Below are 25,662 nucleotides of genomic sequence, written 5' to 3'. Positions count from 1 at the left end.
TCATTTCAACAAGGTCATTTATTTGCATTTATTTTTAGTTCCCTTATGAAATATAAATAATGCATCAGTATATTAAAAAGATATTCAATTTCAGAATTAAAAAATAGTATGTAAATAGCTTTTTAGTTACCTACTATAAACTCCATACTGACTGTTTTCTGAAGCCTTTTCTTCTTCATTTATCTGTTCCTCACATTAGATGTGCTTTTACAGTTCACCCATAATGTTAGAAATTAGGCAGAATAGCTCAATAAAACGTTGTTATGATCACTGTAACTGATATCTTCCATCATGACGAGATCATGGAGAGATTTCTGAGTAATCCCCTTTACAAAATGAGGTGCTAAGACAGAGTAGTAGACACATTTTATTGTTCCCGGCTGATGGAGCAGTAGAGTGTTTCTCTAGAATTGTGACGTAAATATTTGTCTGGAGGCTGCTCTTCTCCCTGTCCATCTTCGATAAATGTCTTAGTCAGCTTCCCGGCAATACAATTGTAGATGAACTTTATATATGTGACTAGAACTATAAATAAACTAATCCGTTCACATGTATTCATGCCAAAATACAGCCCTGTGTGCAGGACACAGTACTGACGTCAACATGATAGATATCTGACTAACTCCAACAAACATAAATGGAAGTAACATATTATATACTAATAATTCAAAACATTTACTAGAGTTTAAATTGTTTGACCTTCGCCCACGCTGTTTGTCATCTGTTCTAAAGCGGCCTCTTTCTCGTGCAGAAGCTCTTTGAGTCTTTTGATCTGTTCGTGTAGTTTGACTGCTTCAGAGACAGTGATCTCACTCTCACTCCGTGGCACCTCAGCAGTCTTACATTCAACTTTTTGACAGTTGATCTTTCCAGATGTTTTTACAACCTTTTTGGCAAATTTTGTTTTTCCCCCTCTTCTACTCGCCTGCTCCGTCTTCCATTCCCACTTCTCGGGCTTCTCCAACTGTGTTGGGACGCAACAAGGACACATTGTGCGCTTCCTTTTCCTTCCCATTCTCCCCATGTTTGTGTTCGTATCCACACAAGTCGGAGTCTGCGGCTGGCCAGCGATGTCCCGCGAATTAGGGATGTCGCTTTCGTCTGTGCTGAGGAAATCTTCATCTATGGGCTCCACGTAGCCACAATCTGGCTCACTTTTAATATGACAAGATGTTCCTTTGTCCAGAGTGCTGCCTGATTGGTAAAACTCAGGGAGAGGAGTTGGACTGTCACAATCCTCTGGTTCAGTTTTCAGTACTTTACCATTCCAGCTGTTACCGTCTTGTAGACTGCGAAGGTCCTGTAAAGAAAAATCTTTCTCTTGCAACCCGCTTGCTAGTTCTTGATTATCCTCCAGCGACTTCATGGACTCACTCAGTAGAAGTTTTGCAAACGAGTCTTTATCAATCCTCTGCAGTTTAATTTTCACATCGGCTGTTATTCCAAACATGTGTCTCAGCAGAGGATCGGCCAATTTACAGGGTTCCAATGCCAGAGAAGATGTCCAACTTGCAGGAATCATAGAGCACTGTGAGAAGAAAAATACACTCTTCAAAATTCAAACAATACATAGAGAGGACTACAAGCTATATTAGCGTCTATAGAACAGGGGGAAACAGTTAACCTGGGTCTAAAACGTAAAATACAACTACCAAGACTACTCAAACTAACTGATTAATGTATCAGACTGTTTAATCTGTACTCAAACATACATTTGTGATTTTGAGATTACTTAGAATAGTTTTTCCTTTTCTGTATTGCGGTTGTAAGGCTGTGATGTGTTTAATTGTAAAGCCCCTTAAAGGCAAATGTGTTATTTGTGATACCTCTGCCTAGAATATTTATGGGTGTTACACTTTTTCTAAATGAACTAAAACCTTGTTTATCATTTCTGAACTGTTCTGTACCGCTATTTGTTGTTACTTACCAATACAATAAACACATATGACAACATGTTAGGCATTGGCGTGTTTTTATATTCTAAAAAGTGAGCCTAATAGCCAATCGCAGATTTCCACGTGTAACAAATGAAGGTATTGTCATATAAAGTTTCCCTGCACTTAGCCGTCAAAAAAGACATGATGTCAGGTCTCGGTTGCATCTAATCAATAAGGTCTACTAGAAAAATGACACTTCTTATTACCTTTATTATTTATACATTTTTCCTAATGAGCTTATGGTCTTGATGGCTAGTTTGAAGTTGCTTTGGATCAACTAAAACCACCAACTTCTCCATTTGTGCATGAGTGTTTCTGTTTGCAGACAGAGCACATTCACTTTATCTAAATTAAAAAGGTGAACCGTTGGCAACTACAACTACTACTATTTTATTTACGTATTTATAAATGTATATATTTTTTTGTCTATATTGATCTCTTTTTCTTTTTTTTCTTTTATGTTGACACACCGTAGATACAGCTAAAGGAGAACTGAAAAATGTGGACCAAAATGTGAACATGTCAGTATAATGAAACTGTAATAAAAACCATGAACCGAGTACAGCGAGTCCACAGGAAATGGCATCTAAATAGGAAATTCAAGCTAGAACTTGTTCATCAACAGAAATAAATGTTACCATAGCTTTAGGACACCATATTTATACCTTAGAAATAATATATAGTATTTTCTTTTCACCCGGGAAACTGGGTGTATGTATATACAACCGGGGAAAAATGAAGAGACCACTTCAGCATTATCACTTTCTCTTGTTTTATTTTTTATAGGTTTGTCTTTTGAGTCAAATGATTATTTTTTAAATTGTATTCTATAAACCACTGACAATTTATCTCTGTGTTGGAGTTCAACAGACACTGGAATGGTTACCATACATGTAGAGATAAAGATTTAAGAACAATTTGGAGTGGTTTTCGCACGGCTGTATATGTGTGTATGTATTTATAGAATTTTGTTTATTTGTGTGTAGATTACATTTTTGATATATCTTTTCCATTTGTTTTATCCTGCAACTGGATGACTAACGGATTCATAAATGGTCTGTATTAATATTGTAATAGCAGAATAATATTTTTTTTAAATGCAGATTTTCCCCGTAAAATGTTAAAGTGGTGCTAGAAAACAACATTTCTTTCCCATTTCTTTCTAAATCATGTCAAATGTCTGGTCAGACGGCAGAGACAGCTTTGTTTTTATGGAGAATAAATAGGGGATGATCCGGTGGGTCTGCCAGTGGACGAGTGGCAGGCAGCAGGCTGACACTGAAATTGAGATTTCTGAATGAGTTTCTTTCTCTCCTTTTTTCTGGATAGGAAGTAAAGAAACCGTAACTCTGGAGTTATTTGTTTTTTGAGGTGCAATATATGACTCAGCAGCTTTAAGACATGAACAAACTATTATTTTCCGCTTCGCTATAATGCAGTATTTTCCTTGGAAAGTGGGCGGGGCCATACATTTAACCGGAAGTGACGTTAGCGCCCTCATACTATATTTTTCTAGAAAACCCCCTGGGGTATAACATTGTAATGAAGCAACATAATTAACTCACCTCAATTTTGCTGGTATCCTTTTCTATTTGACAGCATATCCCACTGCTGCTGTCAGAGGTGATGGGATGAGTGGCTCCTGACGTATCAACTGATGGTTGAGAAGAGTCATAATCACACAGGTCAATCACTTCCCCTGACTGATCTTGAGGGATTATTTGGAGGGCCCCCCTTTTCTCAAGTGCAGATGCCGTCACTGATCGTTGGTAAGAAGGTCCGACAGTTCTGTTGAATTCAAATGTTTTGCTTGCTGCTGTGGGCGAGCGGATTTTCCTGTTTTCAAATTGTAGGCTGTGATTTCTTGCCAGTAAAAACACCTTACCATCGCAAACGATTAAGGTTTCCTGTCCTTGTTCATTTTTGCCCTGACTTGACCCAGCTTCTGGGTTTGGAATGATATCACAGTGCTTCCCGAGGTTTTCTCTTGCCGCAACAACTCGAAAAATCTCTGAAGCAGTGCAAGAATCAATGGGATCCAGCAATGGAGCTGTTGGGCCGTCCTCATCATCAACCACCCACTTCATGGGGCTGTTGGGCCTTTCTGAATCCTTTTGAATCAATCTTAAGTGTGCTTTTGATGCTTTGATGCTTTGATGGAGGTCCAGGTGACGTTTTTCTAAGAAACTTGCGTATTCCAAGTGTAGAATCACTTTGTGGATTACCTCCTTGGTTGACACTCGTAGTAGGGGACAAATTGACAACATTGTGGAATCCTGGACTTAGACGAGAGTTGGCTGATGAAGTAAGAACATGTTTTTTGACAGCCGGTGATACTACAGATGCTAGGACTGGTCCGACTTGTGTATCAGGGGGACTCTGAAGGCGATGTCCTCTGGGTAGTGGATATTTCACTGTTACTTGGTGCTGACTAGGAGGTTTTCCTAACTTCTCACTCTTTCTCACGGTAGTTCCTAGTCCTGGACATTTCGGAATTCCCCCTACTTCCTCACCGTTTCTTGGAAGACCTGCGATCTTAGGAAGTATGGAAATAAATTTCGAATTCTGTTGCTGTGCTGGATCCTTTCTGTTCTTGATTACCAACATGTGTTTCATTCCGTCTACGCTTGTGCCCGGACTACACCGAGAAACTGACATTGTGACAACATCACATTGCTTGCTGGCCTTTTCTCTCTCTGCAGCAACTCGAAGAATCTCTGATGCAACAAAAGATGGAACAGGCTCAGGGATCGGACCTGGTTTGGTAATGACATCACAGAGCTTTTCAGCGTTTTCTCTCTCTGCTGCAACTCCAATAATCTCTGACGCAACAGAAGAAGCAATGGGTTCAACAGTATGACTGGGTTTGGTAATGACGTCGCAGAGTTTTTCAGCGTTTTCTCTCTCAGCAACAACTCGAAGAATCTTTGAAGTTACAGAATTAACCGGATCAGGAGTTGGAAGTAATGCGCTGTCCTCTTCATCAACTACCCACTTCATGGGGCTGTTGGGCTTTCGTGAACCCTTTGGAATCAATGTTAAATGTGGTGATCCTTTTAATAGAGGTCCACATGACGTTTTATTTGCCATGTTGCAAAGAAGCTTGAGCGTGTCGAGTGCAGAGTCAATCTGTGGAGTAACGCCTTGACTGTCACTTTTTATAGGTAACACGTTGACCACACCGGGTTGGCCTGAACTCAGAGAGGCGTTGGCTGATGAAGTAAGAATCGGTTTCTCAGGTAGTTCAGGTGCTAGGACTGTTAGGACTGTTTGGACTTGTGTGTTAGAGGGCTGTCCTCTAGGGAGTTCTGGAGATTTCCCTGTGACTGGGAGCTGAATCGTAACTCTTCCGGACTTCCCAATGTTAACTGCAGGTGTTGCACTTGGAGCTATGGTCCTTAACTTTGTTTTCTGTTTCTGCGATAGATACTTTTTCACTGAGTTACAAAGTTCCGGATTTGCTTTAAACATCTTGACAGGTGCTGAGGAAATGTTCACGGCTTCAGCTCTCTGTGGTGTAGGGTGTGTTTCGTGTTGGCTTGATGGATATTGGAAAAACTGTCTGTTGACGATTTGTACAGGAATCAGTTTCATGATGTCAGTTCCATCGGGTCCGACAGCAGGTACTGCCTCGTAGAAGGTGGCGGTGTTGCTGAGAAAAAAAAGGCACAGAAACATGTCAATGAAAAACAGTGAAGAATCCAGGTTAAAAAGCACATTTAAAATCAAACTCTGTTGGAGAAAAGGTGCCTCCATATCCACGCCATCACAACAAATCACGGAGCTTTATTATCCCTGACAACGTGAGTTCCTTCCCCAGACTCGGAGGAAAACAGCAGCAGTGAGTCAGGCAGTAGCCTAGCTTTGTATCAACATATATAGACCGATAATATATCATCCTGAGTTCACAAAACAATGAATCCAAGCTTTCATTTCAGGATCAGAGCGTAATGTGCGGAGGGAATTAATGCCGACGAGCATATTTGTCGCTGTATCCATTTCCTGTGTAATATTTATTGGGATGTTATATTCAGATATGAATTATAGAAACTAAACTAAATGCTCAGTGTGTGCTTGCTACTTGTTCACACACACATTAAGAATCCTTACCCGAGCTTCTGCTGTTTGTACCACTGACGGGCGGACGGCTCCGTCCGTGCGGTGCGCTGTGACTCTCATGCGCTTTCTGCATGTACAGTTTAATTTATATTTCAATGGTTAAATATTACAGTTGTATTTTATATTTCATATGAAACACAATGTACCATCCTGTTATAATACGGTTCTTTATCAGCCTTTGAAACTGAAACTGTGTTGGGAGAAGAAAAAACAATTATTATGATTATTTTTCAGAAATCATAATATATCATTTACCCGAATTGAAGACTATTAGTAGACTAGAAAAATCTTTAGTCGAGGGCTGCCCTAGTCCATAGCAACAACTTTTTGTATTCAATTTGAAAAACAATACAGGTTTAGAGCTCTACATTTCACAGCACTTAAAGGAACAGTTCAACATTTGCTATTATTTTTTGTTTCTTTTGTTCAGTGGAATGAAAAGATATCCACAAGCCTCTTTCACAGGGTACATTTTCTCTAGTCATGATACGAAACACATAGATGTACATAATTAAACGAATAGACTAAACTCAATTCAGCGGCTGCAGTTTCAGGCAGGAGGTATTGTTCATGCTGGCTCACTGAGCTAATGCTAATGTTATTAATAATGTCTGTGGCTTTTTGGCTATGTGTGTGTTAAGTACACAGCAGGGTTAACCTAGCTTAGCATACAAGCTGGATGTAGGGTGAAATATACAGCTCCGGAGACCATTCCAGATTTTTAAATTCTTTATCTCTACATGTATGGCAGTCATTCCAGTGTCCTATGAATTTCAACACAGAGAAAAATTGTCAGTAGTTTATAGAATACAATAAAAAAGAAAAGAAAATCATACGCTGTATAACCTGCTAAGCCATGCTAAATCTGTCCTGATTACCATTTTAGGCATAACAATTTTGATGACATATATTATATTTTTATTCACATTGTTTAATTATGTGTCATCTGCTTGGGGAATTGACTTGTAGGAAAACCTGCCTTTAACAAATTCAGGCTTTCCTTGAGCAATGAAACACACCCATACTGCAGTGTAACAAGCACAAATACCATCTTAGCAGACCGTGTCAGTTTTATAAAAACAGTTAGGCTCACACAAATTCTCATCAAAATGTACTTAAAGTAGCGACAGTAAAAGTAGTCATTGTTTGATTGGTCCATTTCAGAATAATATCTCTGATATGTTTTATAATTGTTGATCATTAAAGTGTTCTCAGAGCTGGTAAAGGTGCAGCTAGTTTGAATGGCTTTGTATTCTGCAGGGTAGCTGCTGAATTTACTCCAGGTGAACTAAAGTCTGATTTAAGGGCTGATTATATTTACCATCATTAATCCAGATCTGTAAAGTAACTAAAGGGATTAAATACATGTAGTGGAGTAAAAGTACAAAATAGCATAAAATTGGAAATACTCAAGTAAAGTGTAAGTATCTCAACATTGTAATCAAGTACAGAACTTGAGTAAATGTACTTAGTTACTTTACATCGCTGATCAAATCAAGGCAATTGAATATTATTGATTGAACATCCTGTATGTATACTCTTAATAGGCAACGTATTTTCTAATCCGTTTTATATTGGCTGCAAAATCAGCATTGTAAAACGGTCTTCAGCAAATCAAGATAATCATTCAATCCAAATGTCGGAATATTTCAGTAAAAGCATCAACACATTTGCATATAGCATCAAGCAGGCACGAAGTATTACTCGCACTTCCGCGAACGTCAATCGGTCTTTGATACCTTTCAAGGTTTGCCCTGAAGGTTTACTAAATTAACGTGGCAACTTAGCAAAGTTAAAAGAATGACACCTTTGTGACATTCACAACTCTAACCTTTAGGCTCAGCATCAACCATTAATCGCCTCGCAGATAACAGGGGAACCCTGTCAATAAAGGGGGCAGTGGTTGTTGCGCACGGTTTATCACAGTTTGTTTTTTACTTTCCGTGCAGTAGGTTGTATTGTTACGGTAAGACAGATGTATTTAACTTTCATAACGTACCTTTGAACCGGATCCATTTCTTGAATTGCGGGATTCATGAGTCATGAAGGAGGTGAGACTTGGCTTGTATTCCCATCACACAGCCCGTGACTCCCAAGTAGCAGTTCAGCGTAACTGAAGCAGCTATAGTAGGACTCTCGAGACATAACAGTACATGCTATCAGTCAGGTTAAGTTTGTTTACATAAAAGTCAAGCAGGGTTACAAGTAACTAACGTCTAAGCAAGTAACTTGTATCCGTCGATACTTCCGTTCATAAAGTATACGAAGAGGCTGCTTTAAAACCCGCAGAGTGGTCAAGTATAGACTACAAAACACGGTTTTATTAGCATTAATAACTCGACGGTTCTCTTCCAGCAAATCAGCTGGTCTTCCGTTTCCGCATCCGTTACACCAAACTTCCGGTTTATTAAATGTGTTGTGTTTAGCATACTTTTGTAGTGGCCAAACGTTGGTACTACACTTCCGTGTCTGGGACCAAAAATAGTATTGCCCATTGCCTAACATTGAAAAGTGGCGTTAGTAAATCAGCAAATGTCTTTTTCAGGTAAATGAAATGACCAAGACAAACACCTGAGTCCCTTATTTAAATCACTAGGGCCTTTAAGTTGTAAAGTGCCCTTAAAGCCGAATATATGGTTATTGTTCCTCTCCATTCATTTGATTGAGCCAAGCACGGACGTGACGCAACGATCCTGAGGCAAGGCTTAAGGAAAACGCAAGTGCGCATGCTCTATGGGCCCCGTGGATGCGGAAAATCACCGGAAGATCAAGGGAAGATCCGGGTTATTTGTCATGTGACAACTATTATCATGAATAAACGGGTCCAACGCTTCCAATACTGTTGTTGTTTTTACACATCAATAGATAATGTTAATGCAAACATTTCAGATATCCTTTTATTTATATTCATTTTGACCTCAAACTCGTTCATACAATAGTTTTACTGACCCTTGGTAGCACGTCTTTCTATTAATAATATAACTTCTGCTCATGCTCAGGCGCCACTCTATTGCTATATATATATATAAAAATAAAAAAAATCATATTATTTATTTATTTTTAAATTTAAATCATATTTACAAAAAATATATATACATTAGCATAATCAGCTCCGCTGTCATAAGGACAGCTACAGGTAGTGTATATATACAAATAAAGCACAATATCGTTTTATTTGTCTGATCCTTTATAGATGTTTTATCTTCACGGTCATCTGTATATTTTCTACTCTTGAATGCTGTTTTATTTATATTTTGAGATGTTTTATATTTTAGAATTGTTTATTTCTACTCTTTTATTTCGAAAAATGTGCAATGCATTGTGTTTTACACCGCTGCAAGTACATCCTATCTTATCGTATCATAATTGTCATATCCTGTTTTTTAAAATAAGAAACGCACAGTAGGAATAGTAAGAAAAAGAAAGAAGCTGGTGAACAAAGTGGATCATATAGCAGCTGAAGAAACAAGGATGTGTAAATAGAGGAGGTGGGAGAAGTACTCAGATCTTGTACTTGACTAAAAGTAGAAGTAACAGAGTGTAGTAATACTCTGTTACAGTAGAAATCCTGCATTCAAAATGTTACTCAAGTAAAAGTACAAAAGTATTAGCATCAAAATGTACTTAAAGTACCGACAGTAAAAGTAGTCATTTGTGCAGATGCAAATCATTAATCGAAATCTGTAAAGTAACTAAAGGTATTAAATAAATGTAGTGGAGTAAATGTACAACATTTACCTCGGAATTGTAGTGGAAGTAGAAGTACAAAGTAGCATAGAATGGAATACCTCAAAATGTGCTACTTCTCTGTTAAATAGGCAGCAGTTAGCTAGCTATTCAGCCTTAGCAACCTTCCAAATTGATTTAAAAAATAACTCTCATGCTGTTTACTATGGTAGATCGCTTTCTTAACATTTCCTTTTTCTAAGAGTCCAGGCTCAAAATAATGTTCCTTAATCAACCTCCTTATAGCCTATCTAAAACATCTGATTAAACAGTTAAGTATTGCACATTTCACATTTATTATATAATATTGTAATATTTCAATACAAAATAACATACATGTATTAGCCCGTGTACATAAGCACATCATTAGCATTAAGTTACTGTAGCTGAAATATTTTGATAATACGTCAATTATGTTTAACTAAGATTAAAAAAAAAAACATCCCTTTATTTCTAGCTTGGTTGTTAAATTGGATATAATAACTGGAATGAATAGATTTTCCATAAAGGTCTTCAAAGCAGGTCTAAGCATTCAGTAAGCATTTGTAAGGCACATTTTCACACAGAAACATTTTTGATGATCATTTTTAGTATATGATGAGGGCGGACATGAGCCTCTGTGGAGTTTGTCTATGTGCAGACTGTGTGTGAATGTTGGAGTGTTTACTCTTTCCATCATAAAAGGCATCTTGGATCATTGTCTTCTGTAATTTGGACATTTAAGTCCCTCAAATGGTAGGATGTCTTCTCAGTCCGTTTAGGAGAAGAGTCATGTAGGTGCAAAAAACATCTTACAGAAAGTATCTTACAATGTCAAAACAAACTGCAACTGGTGGCTAGAAATAATATAACGAACACTATTGTTTTTTACAGTAATAATTCTGTAATATAGTTTTAAAATGAACATTATGAGCTGGTCTGTGCCGGCATGTTTTCAATGAGATCAGCAACTTACTGTTCAGCAAAGCATATTTGAAAATGAGTGCAATTTGCTTCGTAACCTGATTGTTTGGTTTGATTTAGTGAACAATTATGTCAAAATGCTCAGTCCTTTTTTGCCAGCATATCATCCAGAATACGCTCACACATGTACAGGCAGCGAGGCACATGGAAGAACCCTGGAGAGGAGAGGAGAAACATTATCTTACTTAATAGACAAAGCAGGAAACTTTCACTCTGTGGAAATGAGTTTGTGATCATCTGCTATAATGTAATACTTTATGCTTCACTGAAGTGAATTGAAATATGGTTTTAAAACTAAGAAAAGACAAATAAATTTAGAAAATAAATTATAAAACTGACAGGATTACACTTATCTGGAGCTCATATTCCACATATGCAGTATTTCCAAAAACGTTAAAGTGTGAAAATGACCCCTAACGCTTTCAGGAGTATTTAGGGACAAGAAATGCAGTTTAAAACGTATTCTGTTTTAAACTTAAATGATGTTCTTACCTTTAAAGGGGCCTCCTTTGAAATCCAGCGCCACTTTCCCTTCTTGTGTTAAATAGCCAAACCACTCGCCTTCCTGAGCATCAGGAAACTGTCCGGAATAAGGCAAACATACAGTGTTTCAGTGGATCAGACAAATACATGGGTTTTATTAACATACCACAAATCTCTTGTCAGTTGTCCAAATAATGTATATCTGATTTTTGAATGCCAAGTTATTAATATATGCACATTCTTTTTCTGCAATTTCCCACTAACACAGTAACACACACTGACACGGCCCAACTGCTACTGTGATTGTGTGAAGGCAAAACATCACAGAAGAGGCACATTAGTTGAGTGTTTAACCACAGAAAAAAAGAATTATGTGTAAGGGTCTGTTACATAATCACTTTTCTTTAGCTGACATTTATTTTTATTTTATTTTAGCTTTATAATAAGTTCATAAACCATGTTACAACCCTGACTCTGACCTGTAGTGTGTAAAATTGTGGTTTGTTGCGCTGCAGTGTGAACTCACATGCTTGAAGGTGTATTCAAACACTTCAGAGAATCTGTGCAGCAGCTCGGGCTTCTTGGTGTGACTGTAGGCCATCAGGAAGGCGATGAGGGCCTCACAGTGGGGCCACCACAGCTTCATATTCCACTCCAACTGAAAACCAACACGGCAGCATGTGACAGCCGGCTCTCATGCTTTTTATTCAACTCAACAAAAATCAGTCTGATGCATAATAAGTTCTAATACAAGTAACATACTACATTATCCATTGGGTAACCTTGCACCCCATAACATATATAGAGCAGTATTTGTCTTTTTATGAGGAACAGGGGATCTTTAGGCGGTATGTAAGTTGGCACTATAAACCACATAGTATTGGCCTCCATCATCTGAAAGCTGGGAATATGAAGATTAATTTAGAAGCACGATCAGCATTGTAATGTCACTATGTTCTGGTCATACATTGTTACAAATATTATTAACAATTAAATACAAATTTGAATGTGCATAAGGGCTCAGAAAATTATGGTAGAAGTAAGATAATAATTCTAAATAATTTGTTACAGCAATGTATGGGTTGTTACCATTAAGTACACACATTTGTTATAACCATTTTTCAGCTCACAAACACCTTCAAAATGATAAAACTAAATATCATGGAACACCATCGAAAAATGTGTGCCATGATTTGGGATCATCAACGTTAAACATTTGGAGATTACTGCAATAATTGGCTTATTTGGGGACTAATATCGTCACAAACGAGACCAAGGGGGCTTATTGGAGTCTCAGCATTCCAGTCATACCCAATGTGTGCAGTTGTAAGTCTGTTTAAGGACCCCAGCATGCAAAAACAATTTTTAGAATAGGCGAAAATTACACATTTATACTGCATGTAATTTGCGCCATACTATATGTGATTGACATAAAGGGGGCTTGACTGTAAAATGGAGACTTATGGATATGCATAAAACACATTTTCATTCAGACTGTGAGGTGGTAAAACCCCTTTAATATTTCCTTTCCATTTTTCCCTTAAAATTCCAAACACATGCACACTCCTTTTCAATACACTATCATGACATGGTGTTGTGTCTCGCTTGATTTCCCCTCCTTGGTTGTCCCTCCCCTTGACCTGATTAACTGCCCCGCCCTTATTGTTTACACCTGTGTTCACCTTGTGTATTTAAGCTGTGTTTGTCTCTGTGCCCAGTGCCAGATCGTTTTGAGTTGCCACCACGTTAGTGAGCGTATGCTTAGAATTTTGTGACTATGGAATATTACCTCTAGTAAAAAACCTTTTTTTGGAAACTCTTTTTGTGTCGAGTCGTGCATTTGTGCCCCAGACGTAACACATGGTTTGACATGACAAAGGAGTATTAAGGTTTTCCAGTTATACTGTAGTTTCATTTAAAAAAGGCCTGCTATAGCAGAAAAGGCTTTTATAGTGGAGTTTGAGAAGCTAATGGAAAACGTCTTCAGGTGTATAGATGACTGATTCACCTGTGTAGGGCAGTGACCATCAACATCCAGGAAGTAGAAGAGGCCGCCATGCTCTTTATCCCAGCCGTACTGGTAGGGGAGCTCCATGAACTTGTCGATGGCCGTCTTCTGGAGAGCCTCGTCCTTCTGCTGGGCGCTGAGCTGAAGCAGGAACCAGCCGGCTTCCAGGGCATGGCCTGAGCCAGGATGTGGGGGAGGGAAATAGAAAATGATGAGGTCAGGAAAAAATGTCAACCCAAGCTCCCTTTGCCTTCACTGGCAAAGCTGGATTTATGGGTTTATTTTATATATTCTCTAAATATAAAGTCCATGGTTTACCTGGGTTCTGCAGTCGGCCCTGGCACCCTGGCAGCTCTGCTCCATTCCCTGACACATTCTCTAAAATAGCTGTGCCTCCTCTCTGTAAGTTACATGAGTAGGAAAAATAAGTTTCTTTAATAATCAGCATAGGAGAGCAATTTGCATGCTTGGACAATCATGTAATACGGAGTCAAAGTGAAACTATAAAGAGTGAGAATGAGAATTATAAAAAAAAGCTTTATAATGTAACTCAGCAGTATGTTTTGAATTACATGGATGTGTGCTTATAACTTGTTTTGTGATCTGAAAATCGTTTAAATATAACCACTAAAACAGATTCTTCAATAATAAACATCATCAATTGGCATCATGCTAGTGGAATCAGCAGATCAAGAGGATTTTAAAGATGAAATGTTTGTTACCTTGCCAAAAATAACATTGTGTAGTTGTATTTGGAGTTTCCCTTTTAACAGAGCTAACCACAGCTGTGCCTAAAGTAGCATATCAGGCATTTAAGGCCTGAGAAGAGCTAATAAATGTATGAAACATAATGAGTATACAGATGAAAAGTGGAGAATATGACTAGCTACCGCAGTGCGACTTTTGTCCATGGTGCTATATATGTTATTGCTGTGAATATGTCAAACTAGTATTTTAAACTGAGCGATTGGAATGTAATATTAATGGGATTTTGGGAATAATTTAACACCTAACATTCGATAAAACAGTGAAAGGAAAGTAGACTTTGTGCTGGGCGGTATACTGTTTCACACCGAATACCGTGAACTTTATACCGCATGATATTAATTTTTTTTATATACCGCAATGTGGTGAAGGGCGCTCGACTGCTGAAATGCATTCTGGTGTACAGCGCCAAGCGTAGTAGCAGTAATATAACATGAGCAGTTGAATGTAAAGATGGACACTAAAGAAAATGAGACTGGAGATACAACAACAATAACAGACACAGAGGAGCTGTCTGTTGTCTCGAGGTTTTTTGGATTAAAAAAATCTGACGTGGACCAAACAAACATTTATTTCAAATGTTGTCAAACTAAAATTGTTGCCCGAGGAGTTAACAACTAATTTACTCACACCTCAACAGAAAGCACTTATTGGAGTATGAAGAAATGTACCCATTTCGAGTGTTAAATGTGTTAAAGTCTCTATATGGAGGGATAATCGTGCAGTGTCAGCCAAGTTGCACTACTTTTATTTCATTAAATACTTGAATATTGTCTTGTGTAGTGTACCTTGGCTTGAAGCAAGGTTTATTAAGTTGTGAAGTTGCACTTTCTTTTTTTATTCTGAACCTAAGTTTGAAGGTCAATCATAAAATAACTATTTAAATGTGCACTCTGCAGTTTCTGGGAAGAGGGGAACGCTTTTGTTGTAAGTTGTTATGTTATGTGGTTTGCAAAGTTTGCAGAATAAAATGGTTCACATTTTGCAGTCGTTTTAATTCCTTCACCACATAAGATTCATGAGGGCCACCACTGATCAGGAGTTTGTTTGTGGGAATACTTAATACTAGTTTTCAATTAGTTTTCAATTATAATACTTAATAATTGAAAACTAAATAAATACTGTGATATAATCGTGATACCGTTATAATTTGGAAAATACCGTATTGTGAGTTTTTTGTCATAACGCCCAGCCCTTAGTAGACTTAGTTTATGAGGCTGTGAACTTTGTTCAAAATTCCCAAATGTCCAGAGACTGCAGGCAGAACAAAGGAAACCCCTGTTTGATTGCTTTGTTTATTTGTAATGCTAGATCCATATTCATTTGCTCGTATGTTGTGAGAAAAAGCAAGCAATTTATATCTGTAGATTCATAAATAATGAAAGTAATAGACAACTTTATTGAGACTATTGTTTTGATGGTGTTTATATACCTGAACTGTAATATATTGAGAATGTTCTTTTGTTTAGAAAAATATCATCCACATACATCCATGTTTTATGGTCATCTATAGTTTTTATTCCATGAGTTGTAACTTGCTCATGATTGATCAATCATTGGATCTGCTAGCCTCCAGAGACAACTATTTTGTTCAGGGAACTTTGACCTGAAATGTGTACACTAGCGTGGGAAGTTGTTAGAAGTTAGCTCACCAGCTACAGTGAGCTAACTGTGGGATATAGTCACTACCTGACTAAGTAAAGCATCACTTAATTTGGGATGCAAATTGTAAATCTGTGCTACTCTCTTGCCTAACCTAACTGCTTTAAACCCAAGTGGTTGAGACACACATTACTCAAAGTGTTGGTATGCTAATTTAGATGCTACACCACAAGCTAACTCTCACTACTATATGAGGACATTTGAACCAAAGAGCATTAGTCGTGCTTCATGTGTCCACACCTGGATGTGTTGTAGAATCTGCTGCACACACCAGCTGGCCAGCTCTGTGTACTTCTGAACAACCTCTGCCCCCCGGCCTTCAGTGAGCTGCTGCACCAGACACAACAGCATCATGGGAACTGCCATGCTGTTGGTGGGAACGTCTCCAGGAAGCTGGGGCCGGCCCAGGCCAGACGGGTCAACCCGCACCCAGCTTATCAACTGCTCCATCATCTGTTCAGCCTCCAGCTAGCAACACAACACAGTAAACAGAGGCCAAGCCCATCAGTGATGGTGCAATCATGTTGTAGCGAAGGAGCAGGCGCTGGCAAAAGGATAAGCATGATCAGACATGGTGACAGGGTAATAAAAGCTGCTGTATTAATCAGCCAGTCAGTTGATTTCAGGTGAACTGTGTAAGCACAGTACAGAATGATAGCTAGTAATGCAACACATCAGCTCCTGACTCCCTTACAAGTATGGATTTGTAAACAACTTGAGCTGACTCGGTAATGCTACATTTCTCTTTATAAACTTTGATATAGTGGTGCAGGAATGAGTCATACAACCAATGAGTTAACAAACAAGGTCTGTGGTTAAACCAAGCTCAAGAGATCTTTATATTTTTTGCTATGAAATAAAATACACCAGTGACTAGCCCATTTGTGAATGTCCGAAGCTTCTATGTGTTATTAAAGCGGCTGTTGCTTACAACAGGACCACTAAACGTCATCATTAGGTGAGCGGTAGAGAGGAACAGTATTTCGCTTATAGCATTAATAGCTTTTTAATTCTGGCAATTACATTTACGCTTTAAAAAAATCAAACAGTGGTGTTAATATGTGGAGATTATCCTGCTGACCAAAACATATAAGCATCATAAATGTGTGTTGGCCACAAAGCTTATTTTCTGCAATATACTGATATCCAATGGAAAAATCCAATTTTTTGGGGAAGCCCCAATATGCTGACCTCCGGGTCGGCCTGCAGAAATACATCCTCACTGCACCACTCGATAGTTACCACATTTATTTTCAGCGTAAGTACTCCAGTGATGCTTTTACTTTTTATCTGTTGCCACCATGACATTTGGTTCACCCACTGATGTTGACAATTTTAGTGATTTCTAGACTATCATCTAGTGCTAACATCAGTTTAAGAAGTTTCTATTCAATTTCTATCCAACTAAGCAATTTCTATCCATTTATATCATTTAGTTTAATATTTATTTTGTACCTGCATGTCCTTGTCCCCAGTAACCCTGCTCAGTTCATCCATGGCCAAAATGTAGAAGCACTCGCTGAAAATAGTCCTCTGAATCTTCACTGCTTTACCGTCTCTAGTTAGGCAGAAGGCACACTTCCATTGGCCACTGCCACTGCTGGGGACACGAGCGAACCTCCTCAGGAATGCTCCTCCTAAGATACAAACAGAATATAACACTAGCTTAGGATCCAACACATCATTATGAGCAATATGTATAAAGCCTTTCCCTAGGTGTAGTTCCAAGCCACCTGCTTTAAAGAAATAGGGGCAGTATTTCACTTAGGCATGTCGAAAAGTCGACATCTCAACATCGTTACCTCCTCAAATTCTGTTTATAATGTAGTTCATTAAATTCTGGCATATTTTACACATTTTACCTTTAACGTTGTTGTCATACAGAGATAGGTTTAACAGGTGAATGTTTGACACAGGACAGGACATTTTAGATGGAAAAATGCTGCACATTTTTGGAGCAGGAGAAAACAAGAAGCAGTACAAAAAGATGAACTAGAAAGGAAAGGTCTCCTATTATGCTCTTTTATGGCATATATTATAGGTCACACATTTATATAAAAAAAACATGTCTCTGACGAGTTTTGCTCAAATACCAAACAGATCATGCATTTTTGCATGTCCGCTATCCCTGTGTTTCAGCCCTGTTCCTGAAGTGCTGATTCTGTGACTGCCAATTTAAATTTGAGCTGAGCTGCTGCTGGTCACGCCCCTTTGGAGCATCATGATCTCTCCTCTGAAGAGAGAAGTTTCTAACGGAGAAACTCAGCTAAACGCTGCCGTGATTAAACCCCATATTATGTTCCAAACCACATCCAGGATTATTTCTGAAACACTTCTCAGTGTTTACCACTAGAGCAGAGACATTATATGTATTATATTTACTACAACTCTAAGTCCCTCCTGCAGACATCCTGCTGAACACACAGACACACACACACACACACACACACACACACACACACACACACACACACACACACACACACACACACACACACACACACACACACACACACACACACACACACACACACACACACACACAGAGGTGCTGCGGTGGGAATTCAGCGCGACTGTATATGCGGGACGATAGTTGAGCATTTTGCATAATAGGGGACCTTTAAACAATCATCAGTTGGGATTTTTAGGTGCTAAATAGTGGAAATGTCGTAAATATATTTCCGATCAATTTCAGCTAAGTTCATGCTTTGATCTTAATGAACCCATGCTTCATTGTGTGCATTTCCAACTGTACTGTAAAACCCTTTGAAAGCTTCTCAGCTAGCATCACAAATACACAGTGCGCAAGCTGAAAGCATGGTTGTTTCCAAGTTCCCATAAAGATGGCAATTCGCAGATCCATCCAACAGTGACGTCATGTTGGCACTTTACTGCTCTTCTTGATGATGATTAGCAGAAAGTACAGACCAAACACCATCATGACTGTCATTAATCACTTAGGTCAACAAAAGAACGCCACGCTGCGCCATCTGATACAAAGATGTACTTGTGAACAGATGTGTGAAACTTGGATGTCCCATTTAACGACCATTCTTAATGTCCCCTACTTCTTGACATCCAGATTAAGTAAAGTAAAAACATACTTGGGTCTGTAACTCAGATTGAACTGCGAAGTTCTAATTTTTACAGTGGTTTCTTTTTTGGATTCTCCAATGACGGCATAAAATTGTGCGTTATTATAAAATCCACTTGTGCATTCTTAGGGCTGGCAGAGGCTCAGTCTGTAGGGATTTGGGCTTTGAACCGAAGGGTCGCTGGTTCATCTCCCGACAATTTTAAAGTATGAATATAACAGAAGAAATAGAAATAAAAAATAAAGGGGGATAAATAAAGGTTCGTCTTCTTAGAGAGGACAGGAAACTTTCCAAAGCATTTATAGGAGATTAGACATTCTCTCTGTCTCACACACAGACACACCTGCTTTTGCTGCTTCCAGGATTTCAGGCCTACGGAAGCGATCCATTGTTCTGTACAGACGACTATACATCCAAACCTAGGAAAAAAGTGGAACGATTCATATAAGATTATCTAATGACTGCATTTCATACTGTGGGTTAGAGTTTATACTAATGGTTATTATCATTATCTGCCAATTATTTCAAAAAGTAATCAATTAGTGCTTAGGCTATAACATTTCAGAAAGAAACAGTAGTAGGAACACCATATTTCAGAGGCTGACAACAGCATTTTCTGTCGTTATCACATGAACTAAAATTTAAATGATTATCAAAATAGTTGCAGAGGATTTTTCTGTCAACCGACCAATCTTTGGATTTCTTGTTTATGACACAGACTCACCTGTCTGCCCTGCAGCCAGACGTACTTCAACTCATCATAAACCTTCCCATCCTTCCCTAAACAGGTGAAGAAGCCTCTGAAACACCAAGCACAAGTTGAAAGTCATCACAAAGACACGCTGCAAACAGACGTACACAACCGCTCGTGCACGTTGGTAGTATAAGTTAAAAATGACATGACAATAATTTCAGTGTAGATACAGTACCCATGCAGAGGGTCGTGAGAGTGTTTGAGCCAGAAGTCCACTGTGGTGTCCAGTTCTTTACGAATCCGCTCTCGGAACTCCTCCAGCTTCACTGCAGACATTGCTTCTTTAAAAAAAAACAAGAAGCCGTTGTGATGAAGGAATGATGCACTTCTGCCTTACTAAAGAATACTTAATAATACTTAAAATCTACAGAGAGTCAGGCTTTGAAATCTTCTGGTTAATGTGGAAAACTATTTGGAAAAGTGATTTAATGATATCATTATTTCCAAGTAGGAACATGAGCTTTTGACTTTCTTTTATGTATTTGATTATCTACAAGACTACCAAGGCCTAACAATAGTTGTGTAAAAATATTGTGGATGAAAGCAACATCCTCCTCATCAGCCCAGCTGTCTGAATGAAATTAAAAAATGACATCTTGGTCCAGGTATCAATAAGTATGTTTAATTTTGCTTTTTTTTAGTTGTGTGTTTTAAAGGGTTGGTTGGGATTCACTGGAGTCACACTAGAACACAAACAACACACTGAAAGAAATAAGAAAGGTGCTATTTGGTTTAAAGTCCATTTACTCTGGACGGTTTGCAATGTTTTTAGCATTTCTTTCAGTTTCTCAGAGACTCTTCGTCTTGACCAACATAATTTTTATATAATAAACGTACATGTTTGCTTATTTCCCATAAAAGTTAAATATGATAAGACAGATTGTTCACAATATTTAATTGCAGTTGTGTAAAGTGACTAAGTACATTTACTCAAGTACTGTACTTAAATACAATTTTTGAGGTACTTGTACTTTATGAATGAATGAATGAACTTTATTGTCGATCAGACCATGCAATTAGTACAAGTAATTACAGAGATGATTGAAATTACGTTTCCCCTTACTCCAAATATGCAAGTAAAAGTTGACACACAACATACAGTGGGGCAAAAAAGTATTTAGTCAGCCACCAATTGTGCAAGTTCTCCCATTTAAAAAGATGAGAAAGGCCTGTAATTTTTGTCATAGGTACACTTCAACTATGAGAGACAGAATGAGAAAAAAAAATCCAGGAAATCACATTGTCTGATTTTTAATGAATTTATTGGTAAATTCCTCGGTAAAATAAGTATTTGGTCACCTACAAACAAGCAAGATTTCTGGCTCTCACAGACCTGTAACTTCTTCTTTAAGAGGCTCCTCTGCCCTCCACTTGTTACCTGTATTAATGGCACCTTTTTGAACTCGTTATCAGTATAAAAGACACCTGTCCACAACCTCAAACAGTCATACTCCAAACTCCACTATGGCCAAGACCAAAGAGCTGTCAAAGGAGACCAGAGACAAAATTGTAGACCTGCACCAGGCTGGGAAAACTGAATCTGCAATAGGTAAGCAGCTTGGTGTGAAGAAATCAACTGTGGGAGCAATTATTAGAAAATGGAAGACAAACAAGACCACTGCTAATCTCCCTCGATCTGGGGCTCCACGCAAGATCTCACCCCGTGGGGTCAAAATGATCACAAGAACGGTGAGTAAAAATCCCAGAACCACACGGGGGGACCTAGTGAATGACCTGCAGAGAGCTGGGACCAAAGTAACAGAGGCTACCATCAGTAACACACTACGCCGCCAGGGACTTAAATCCTGCAGTTCCAGACGTGTCCCCCTGCTTAAGCCAGTACATGTCCAGGCCCGTCTGAAGTTTGCTAGAGGGCATTTGGATGATCCAGAAGAGGATTGGGAGAATGTCATATGGTCAGATGAAACCAAAATAGAACTTTTTGGTAAAAACTCAGCTCGTCGTGTTTGGAGGAGAAATAATGCAGAGTTGCATCCAAAGAACACCATACCTACTGTGAAGCATGGGGGTGGAAACATCATGCTTTGGAGCTGTTTTTCTGCAAAGGGACCAGGACGACTGATCCGTGTAAAGGAAAGAATGAATGGGGCCATGTATCGTGAGATTTTGAGTGAAAACCTCCTTCCATCAGCAAGGGCACTGAAGATGAAGCGTGGCTGGGTCTTTCAGCATGACAATGATCCCAAACACACCGCCAGGGCAACGAAGGAGTGGCTTCGTAAGAAGCATTTCAAGGTCCTGGAGTGGCCTAGCCAGTCTCCAGATCTCAACCCCATAGAAAATCTTGGGAGGGAGTTGAAAGTCCGTGTTGCCCAGCGACAGCCCCAAAACATCACTGCTTTAGAGGAGATCTGCATGGAGGAATGGGCCAAAATACCAGCAACAGTGTGTGGAAACCTTGTGAAGACTTACAGAAAACGTTTGACCTCTGTCATTGCCAACAAAGGGTATATAACAAAGTATTGAGATGAACTTTTGTTATTGACCAAATACTTATTTTCCACAAACATTTGAAAATTAATTCATTACAAATCCTACAATGTGATTTTCTGGATTTTTTTTTCTCATTCTGTCTCTCATAGTTGAGGTATACCTATGATAAAAATTACAGGCCTCTCTCATCTTTTTAAATGGGAGAACTTGCACAATAGGTGGCTGACTAAATACTTTTTTGCCCCACTGTATAACATGGTAGTATACAGATTTAAACACAACATATACAGACAGGCAGAATAGAATATAGTTACTGAGGTGTAATAATAACAAGTGCAATATGGTAAAGTGTAAAGTGCACTTTACACTTGAGTATTGAGTATTTATTTACTTGAGTATGTCAATGTTTTGCTATTTTGTACTTTTACTCCACTACATGTAATTAATGCCTTTAGTAACTTTACAGATCTGGATTAATGATGGTAAATATAATCAGCCCTTAAATCAGACTTTAGTTCACCTGGAGTAAATCCAGCAGCTACCCTGCAGAATACAAAGCCATTCAAACTAGCTACACCTTTACCAGCTCTGAGAACACTTTAATGATCAATAATTATAAAACATATCAGAGATATTATTCTGAAATGGACCAATCAAACAATGACTGCTTTTACTGTCGCTACTTTAAGTACATTTAGATGAGAGTACTTTCTACTTTCACTGGAGGAACATTTTGAATGCAGGACTTTTACTGTGACAGAGTATTCCTACACTCTGGTACTTCTACTTTACTCAAGTACAAGATCTGAGTACTTCTACTTTTACTCAAGTACAAGATCTGAGTACTTCTACTTTTACTCAAGTACAAGATCTGAGTACTTCTACTTTTACTCAAGTACAAGATCTGAGTACTTCTACTTTTAGTCAAGTACAAGATCTGAGTACTTCTACTTTTACTCAAGTACAAGATCTGAGTACTTCTACTTTTACTTAAGTACAAGATCTGAGTACTTCTACTTTTAGTCAAGTACAAGATCTGAGTACTTCTCCTCCTCTGCAATAAACTGATGTGCACATGGACTTAGGTCTGCCGCAGGTTCTGATGTGGCATAACTGTGATCACTTCAAGCAATTGTACTTGTTTACAACTTTATACGAACTATTTACATCCTACAATGTAAGAACTGTTCCACGTAGGCTTTCCTTCTTTTTCTAAGTATTAGATATTATATATTGCGTTATATTTGTCATTTTAAGTGAAGCGACAGAAACGCACAAAAGGACAAGTACAAGATCTGAATACATCTCCACCTCCGGTTATTTGTAAGGAAGTCTGATGTTGCACAAACCCAAACCCTGGGCACAGTTGCAACATACATCAGGGATTGTTGCAACATGTTTAAGACAAATACAATCACACATTTGATAATGACCTAATCCAAAAGTATTGCAAAGTTATCAGGTTACATTACTCTCATTAAATGATACTCAGATCAGGTTACTGAAGACAGGTATTAAAGTAACCCTCCCCACTGTCTATTTAATGCAAAATGCACGCCAGAATATGACTAATAATAAGAAGGCTGAGAATAAGATGATGAAAGAGCATTTATTAACCCACACGAATTAAAACAGCGCCCTGAGATAATGTGTTTCATTTTCGCGTGAATATGTTCTAGTAGATCAACGAAATGAAAGTGATATTATCCTAAGAAGCAGATAAACAGAGGATAGCCTACTTTCCATGAATGCTAAAATCCAAACGCAGAAAGCATCTAACGCATCTTCTTAACATCTTTCGCCATCAAAAGTCAAATGCAAGCTAGACATCATCGGTGTGAATTTAAAACCCGAGCAAAATGCATAGTTTTTTGGCCCCGTCAAAAAGCGAGAAAACGATCTGCTGTCAGTCCACATGTTGTTTATCATGCATGCTAGTGGTCCGTTTCAGCGGCAGTAACGAGGAAAAGTGTGCCGGGAAAGAGTTCTTACCTTTGGATAGAGTAGAGACAAACTGCTGTGGCGCATACACAGTTTCTGTGTGTGTGTGTGTGTGTGTGTGTGTGTGTGTGTGTGTGTGTGTGTGTGTGTGTGTGTGTGTGTGTGTGTGTGTGTGTGTGTGTGTGCGCGCGCGCGTGCGTGCGTGTGTGTGTGTGTGTGGTCTCTGACGGTCATATGACCAGCCCAGGAAGAGGAAGCGGATCCCAGCTGATCTGCTGACTCTAAAATCAAAAGAGGAATGTGCACATGTAGGAAAAACCGTGAATTACTGCACTGTTTTTCAGAGTTTGTAAGATAAAGGTCAGGAACCAACTGGGATAATGAGCAGGTAAATGTGCACATAAACAAACAGAATATATTTTTTACAAGTAATTTCTGTAAGGCATCAGAACATGAAGCACATATTGAACACCAGGTTTTTGGAGTAACGGATGTTAAGGGATAACGTAATCAGAAAAACTAAAAAAGGTATTCACTTACAGTCAAACAAAAATGTTATCTGGTTACTTACCCATTTACCATTTTTAGGTACACTTTACTTGAGTATTTCAATTCTTTGCTACTTTGTACTTCTACTCCACTATAGCTAATTCAGAGGTAAATTATATACTTTTACTCACTACATTTATTTAATATCTTAAATTACTTTGCAAACTTGGATTAATGATGTGAAATATAATCAACACTTAAATCAGACTTTAGCTACACCTGGAGTAAATTCACAAGCTGCCCTGCAGTATACAGAGTCATACTTTTCCTCAAGTACAAGAGTACTTCTAATACAATTCAATACACTTTTAAATATTGGACAATATATATAACAAAGCACATGCAGTGGGTGCTTTGAATCCATAAAGTACACTTGTTTATATGTGTTCATGTGTTTCAGTGCTGGTAGGCTGCTGCCTGAATATGCTTCATGAAAGCCAGGGTTTCCTATCAATAAAATCATTTTGGATCCTAAATGTCTTGGTTTCTTCTTTTCTAAGGACATGAGCACACACTCCAGTTTAAAAAAAGCAGGTATCAAATCTGCGCTGACAGAAAATGTTCCGTTTTAGTTTAATACACACAGTTAAGCTCACACACACTATTTTATGACCATCTAGGTTCACCTGCTGAATTAAAAACAGAACAAATGAATCAAAGAAAGAGAAACCATAAAGCAGATTCAGGAAGTAGGCGTAGGCTATAGATTCACTCTGAAAGTATTAGCCTACAGAACAGAACAGCTGACAGAGGAGAGAGAACATCTGATCCTTAACAACAAAGACTTTAGTTTACTATATGGATTACATTTCTTATTTGTGTTGTATTTATTTGAATTTAATTTGACATTAAGGTCATCCAAAAGTATCCGCAAGTAATCAGGTCACATTAGTTTTATATTGTGATAGTCAGATTGCGTTACTGATAAAATGTTTTTACAGGTAACTAGTTATTGAAACAAATTACATTTCTTAACATAACCCTCCCTGTTAAACATATAATGACAAACATCAACATGATTTCAATAAAGAAGCCTAATAAAATGATATGGTTTAGTTTGGTCATATCAGAATGTTTGAACAACTGGACAAAAGGTGTGTTTTTTTACTGGTTGCCTTTTCTGTTTGCTGAGATGTTCATAACTGTCTTTGGGAGGAAATATTGTGGATGATGGAAAGGGATATGAAGCATTCCTCCAGCATATTG

At 38.3% G+C, this 25,662-nt stretch overlaps 3 protein-coding genes across 4 annotated transcripts; all 3 read right to left on the bottom strand.

The window, feature by feature from the left end:
• LOC134870779 (uncharacterized) lies at nucleotides 1–3,726 on the bottom strand. The gene is made up of 2 exons (XM_063893176.1): nucleotides 3,503–3,726; nucleotides 1–1,528 (listed from the first exon to the last, which is right to left on the bottom strand). Exon 2 carries the CDS (start codon nucleotides 1,520–1,522, stop codon nucleotides 686–688), a length of 837 nt encoding a protein of 278 aa, XP_063749246.1. The 5' UTR covers nucleotides 1,523–1,528; nucleotides 3,503–3,726; the 3' UTR covers nucleotides 1–685.
• A 42-nt stretch (nucleotides 3,727–3,768) lies between these two features.
• lrif1 (ligand dependent nuclear receptor interacting factor 1) lies at nucleotides 3,769–8,443 on the bottom strand. The gene is made up of 2 exons (XM_063893164.1): nucleotides 8,056–8,443; nucleotides 3,769–5,589 (listed from the first exon to the last, which is right to left on the bottom strand). Exons 1-2 carry the CDS (start codon nucleotides 8,091–8,093, stop codon nucleotides 4,008–4,010), a joined length of 1,620 nt encoding a protein of 539 aa, XP_063749234.1. The 5' UTR covers nucleotides 8,094–8,443; the 3' UTR covers nucleotides 3,769–4,007.
• A 1,616-nt stretch (nucleotides 8,444–10,059) lies between these two features.
• Nucleotides 10,060–24,086, bottom strand: renbp (renin binding protein). Of its 2 annotated transcripts, none has more exons than XM_063892217.1 (11): nucleotides 23,959–24,086; nucleotides 19,688–19,793; nucleotides 19,483–19,558; nucleotides 19,102–19,177; nucleotides 17,119–17,300; nucleotides 15,904–16,131; nucleotides 13,555–13,636; nucleotides 13,237–13,412; nucleotides 11,755–11,886; nucleotides 11,238–11,325; nucleotides 10,060–10,900 (listed from the first exon to the last, which is right to left on the bottom strand). In XM_063892217.1, the coding sequence occupies exons 2-11, from the start codon at nucleotides 19,786–19,788 to the stop codon at nucleotides 10,827–10,829; spliced, it is 1,215 nt and encodes a 404-aa protein (XP_063748287.1). In that variant the 5' UTR covers nucleotides 19,789–19,793; nucleotides 23,959–24,086; the 3' UTR covers nucleotides 10,060–10,826. The 2 variants fall into 2 exon arrangements, with proteins under 2 accessions (XP_063748287.1, XP_063748294.1); XM_063892224.1 differs by having other exon boundaries at nucleotides 19,688–19,790; nucleotides 23,959–24,012.
• Between the last annotated feature and the right edge of the window lie 1,576 nt (nucleotides 24,087–25,662).

Source organism: Eleginops maclovinus, chromosome 1, assembly GCF_036324505.1.
Source record: "Eleginops maclovinus isolate JMC-PN-2008 ecotype Puerto Natales chromosome 1, JC_Emac_rtc_rv5, whole genome shotgun sequence".
NCBI classification, from domain to species: Eukaryota; Metazoa; Chordata; class Actinopteri; order Perciformes; family Eleginopidae; genus Eleginops; species Eleginops maclovinus.
This window is presented reverse-complemented; position numbering and strand designations above follow the sequence as displayed.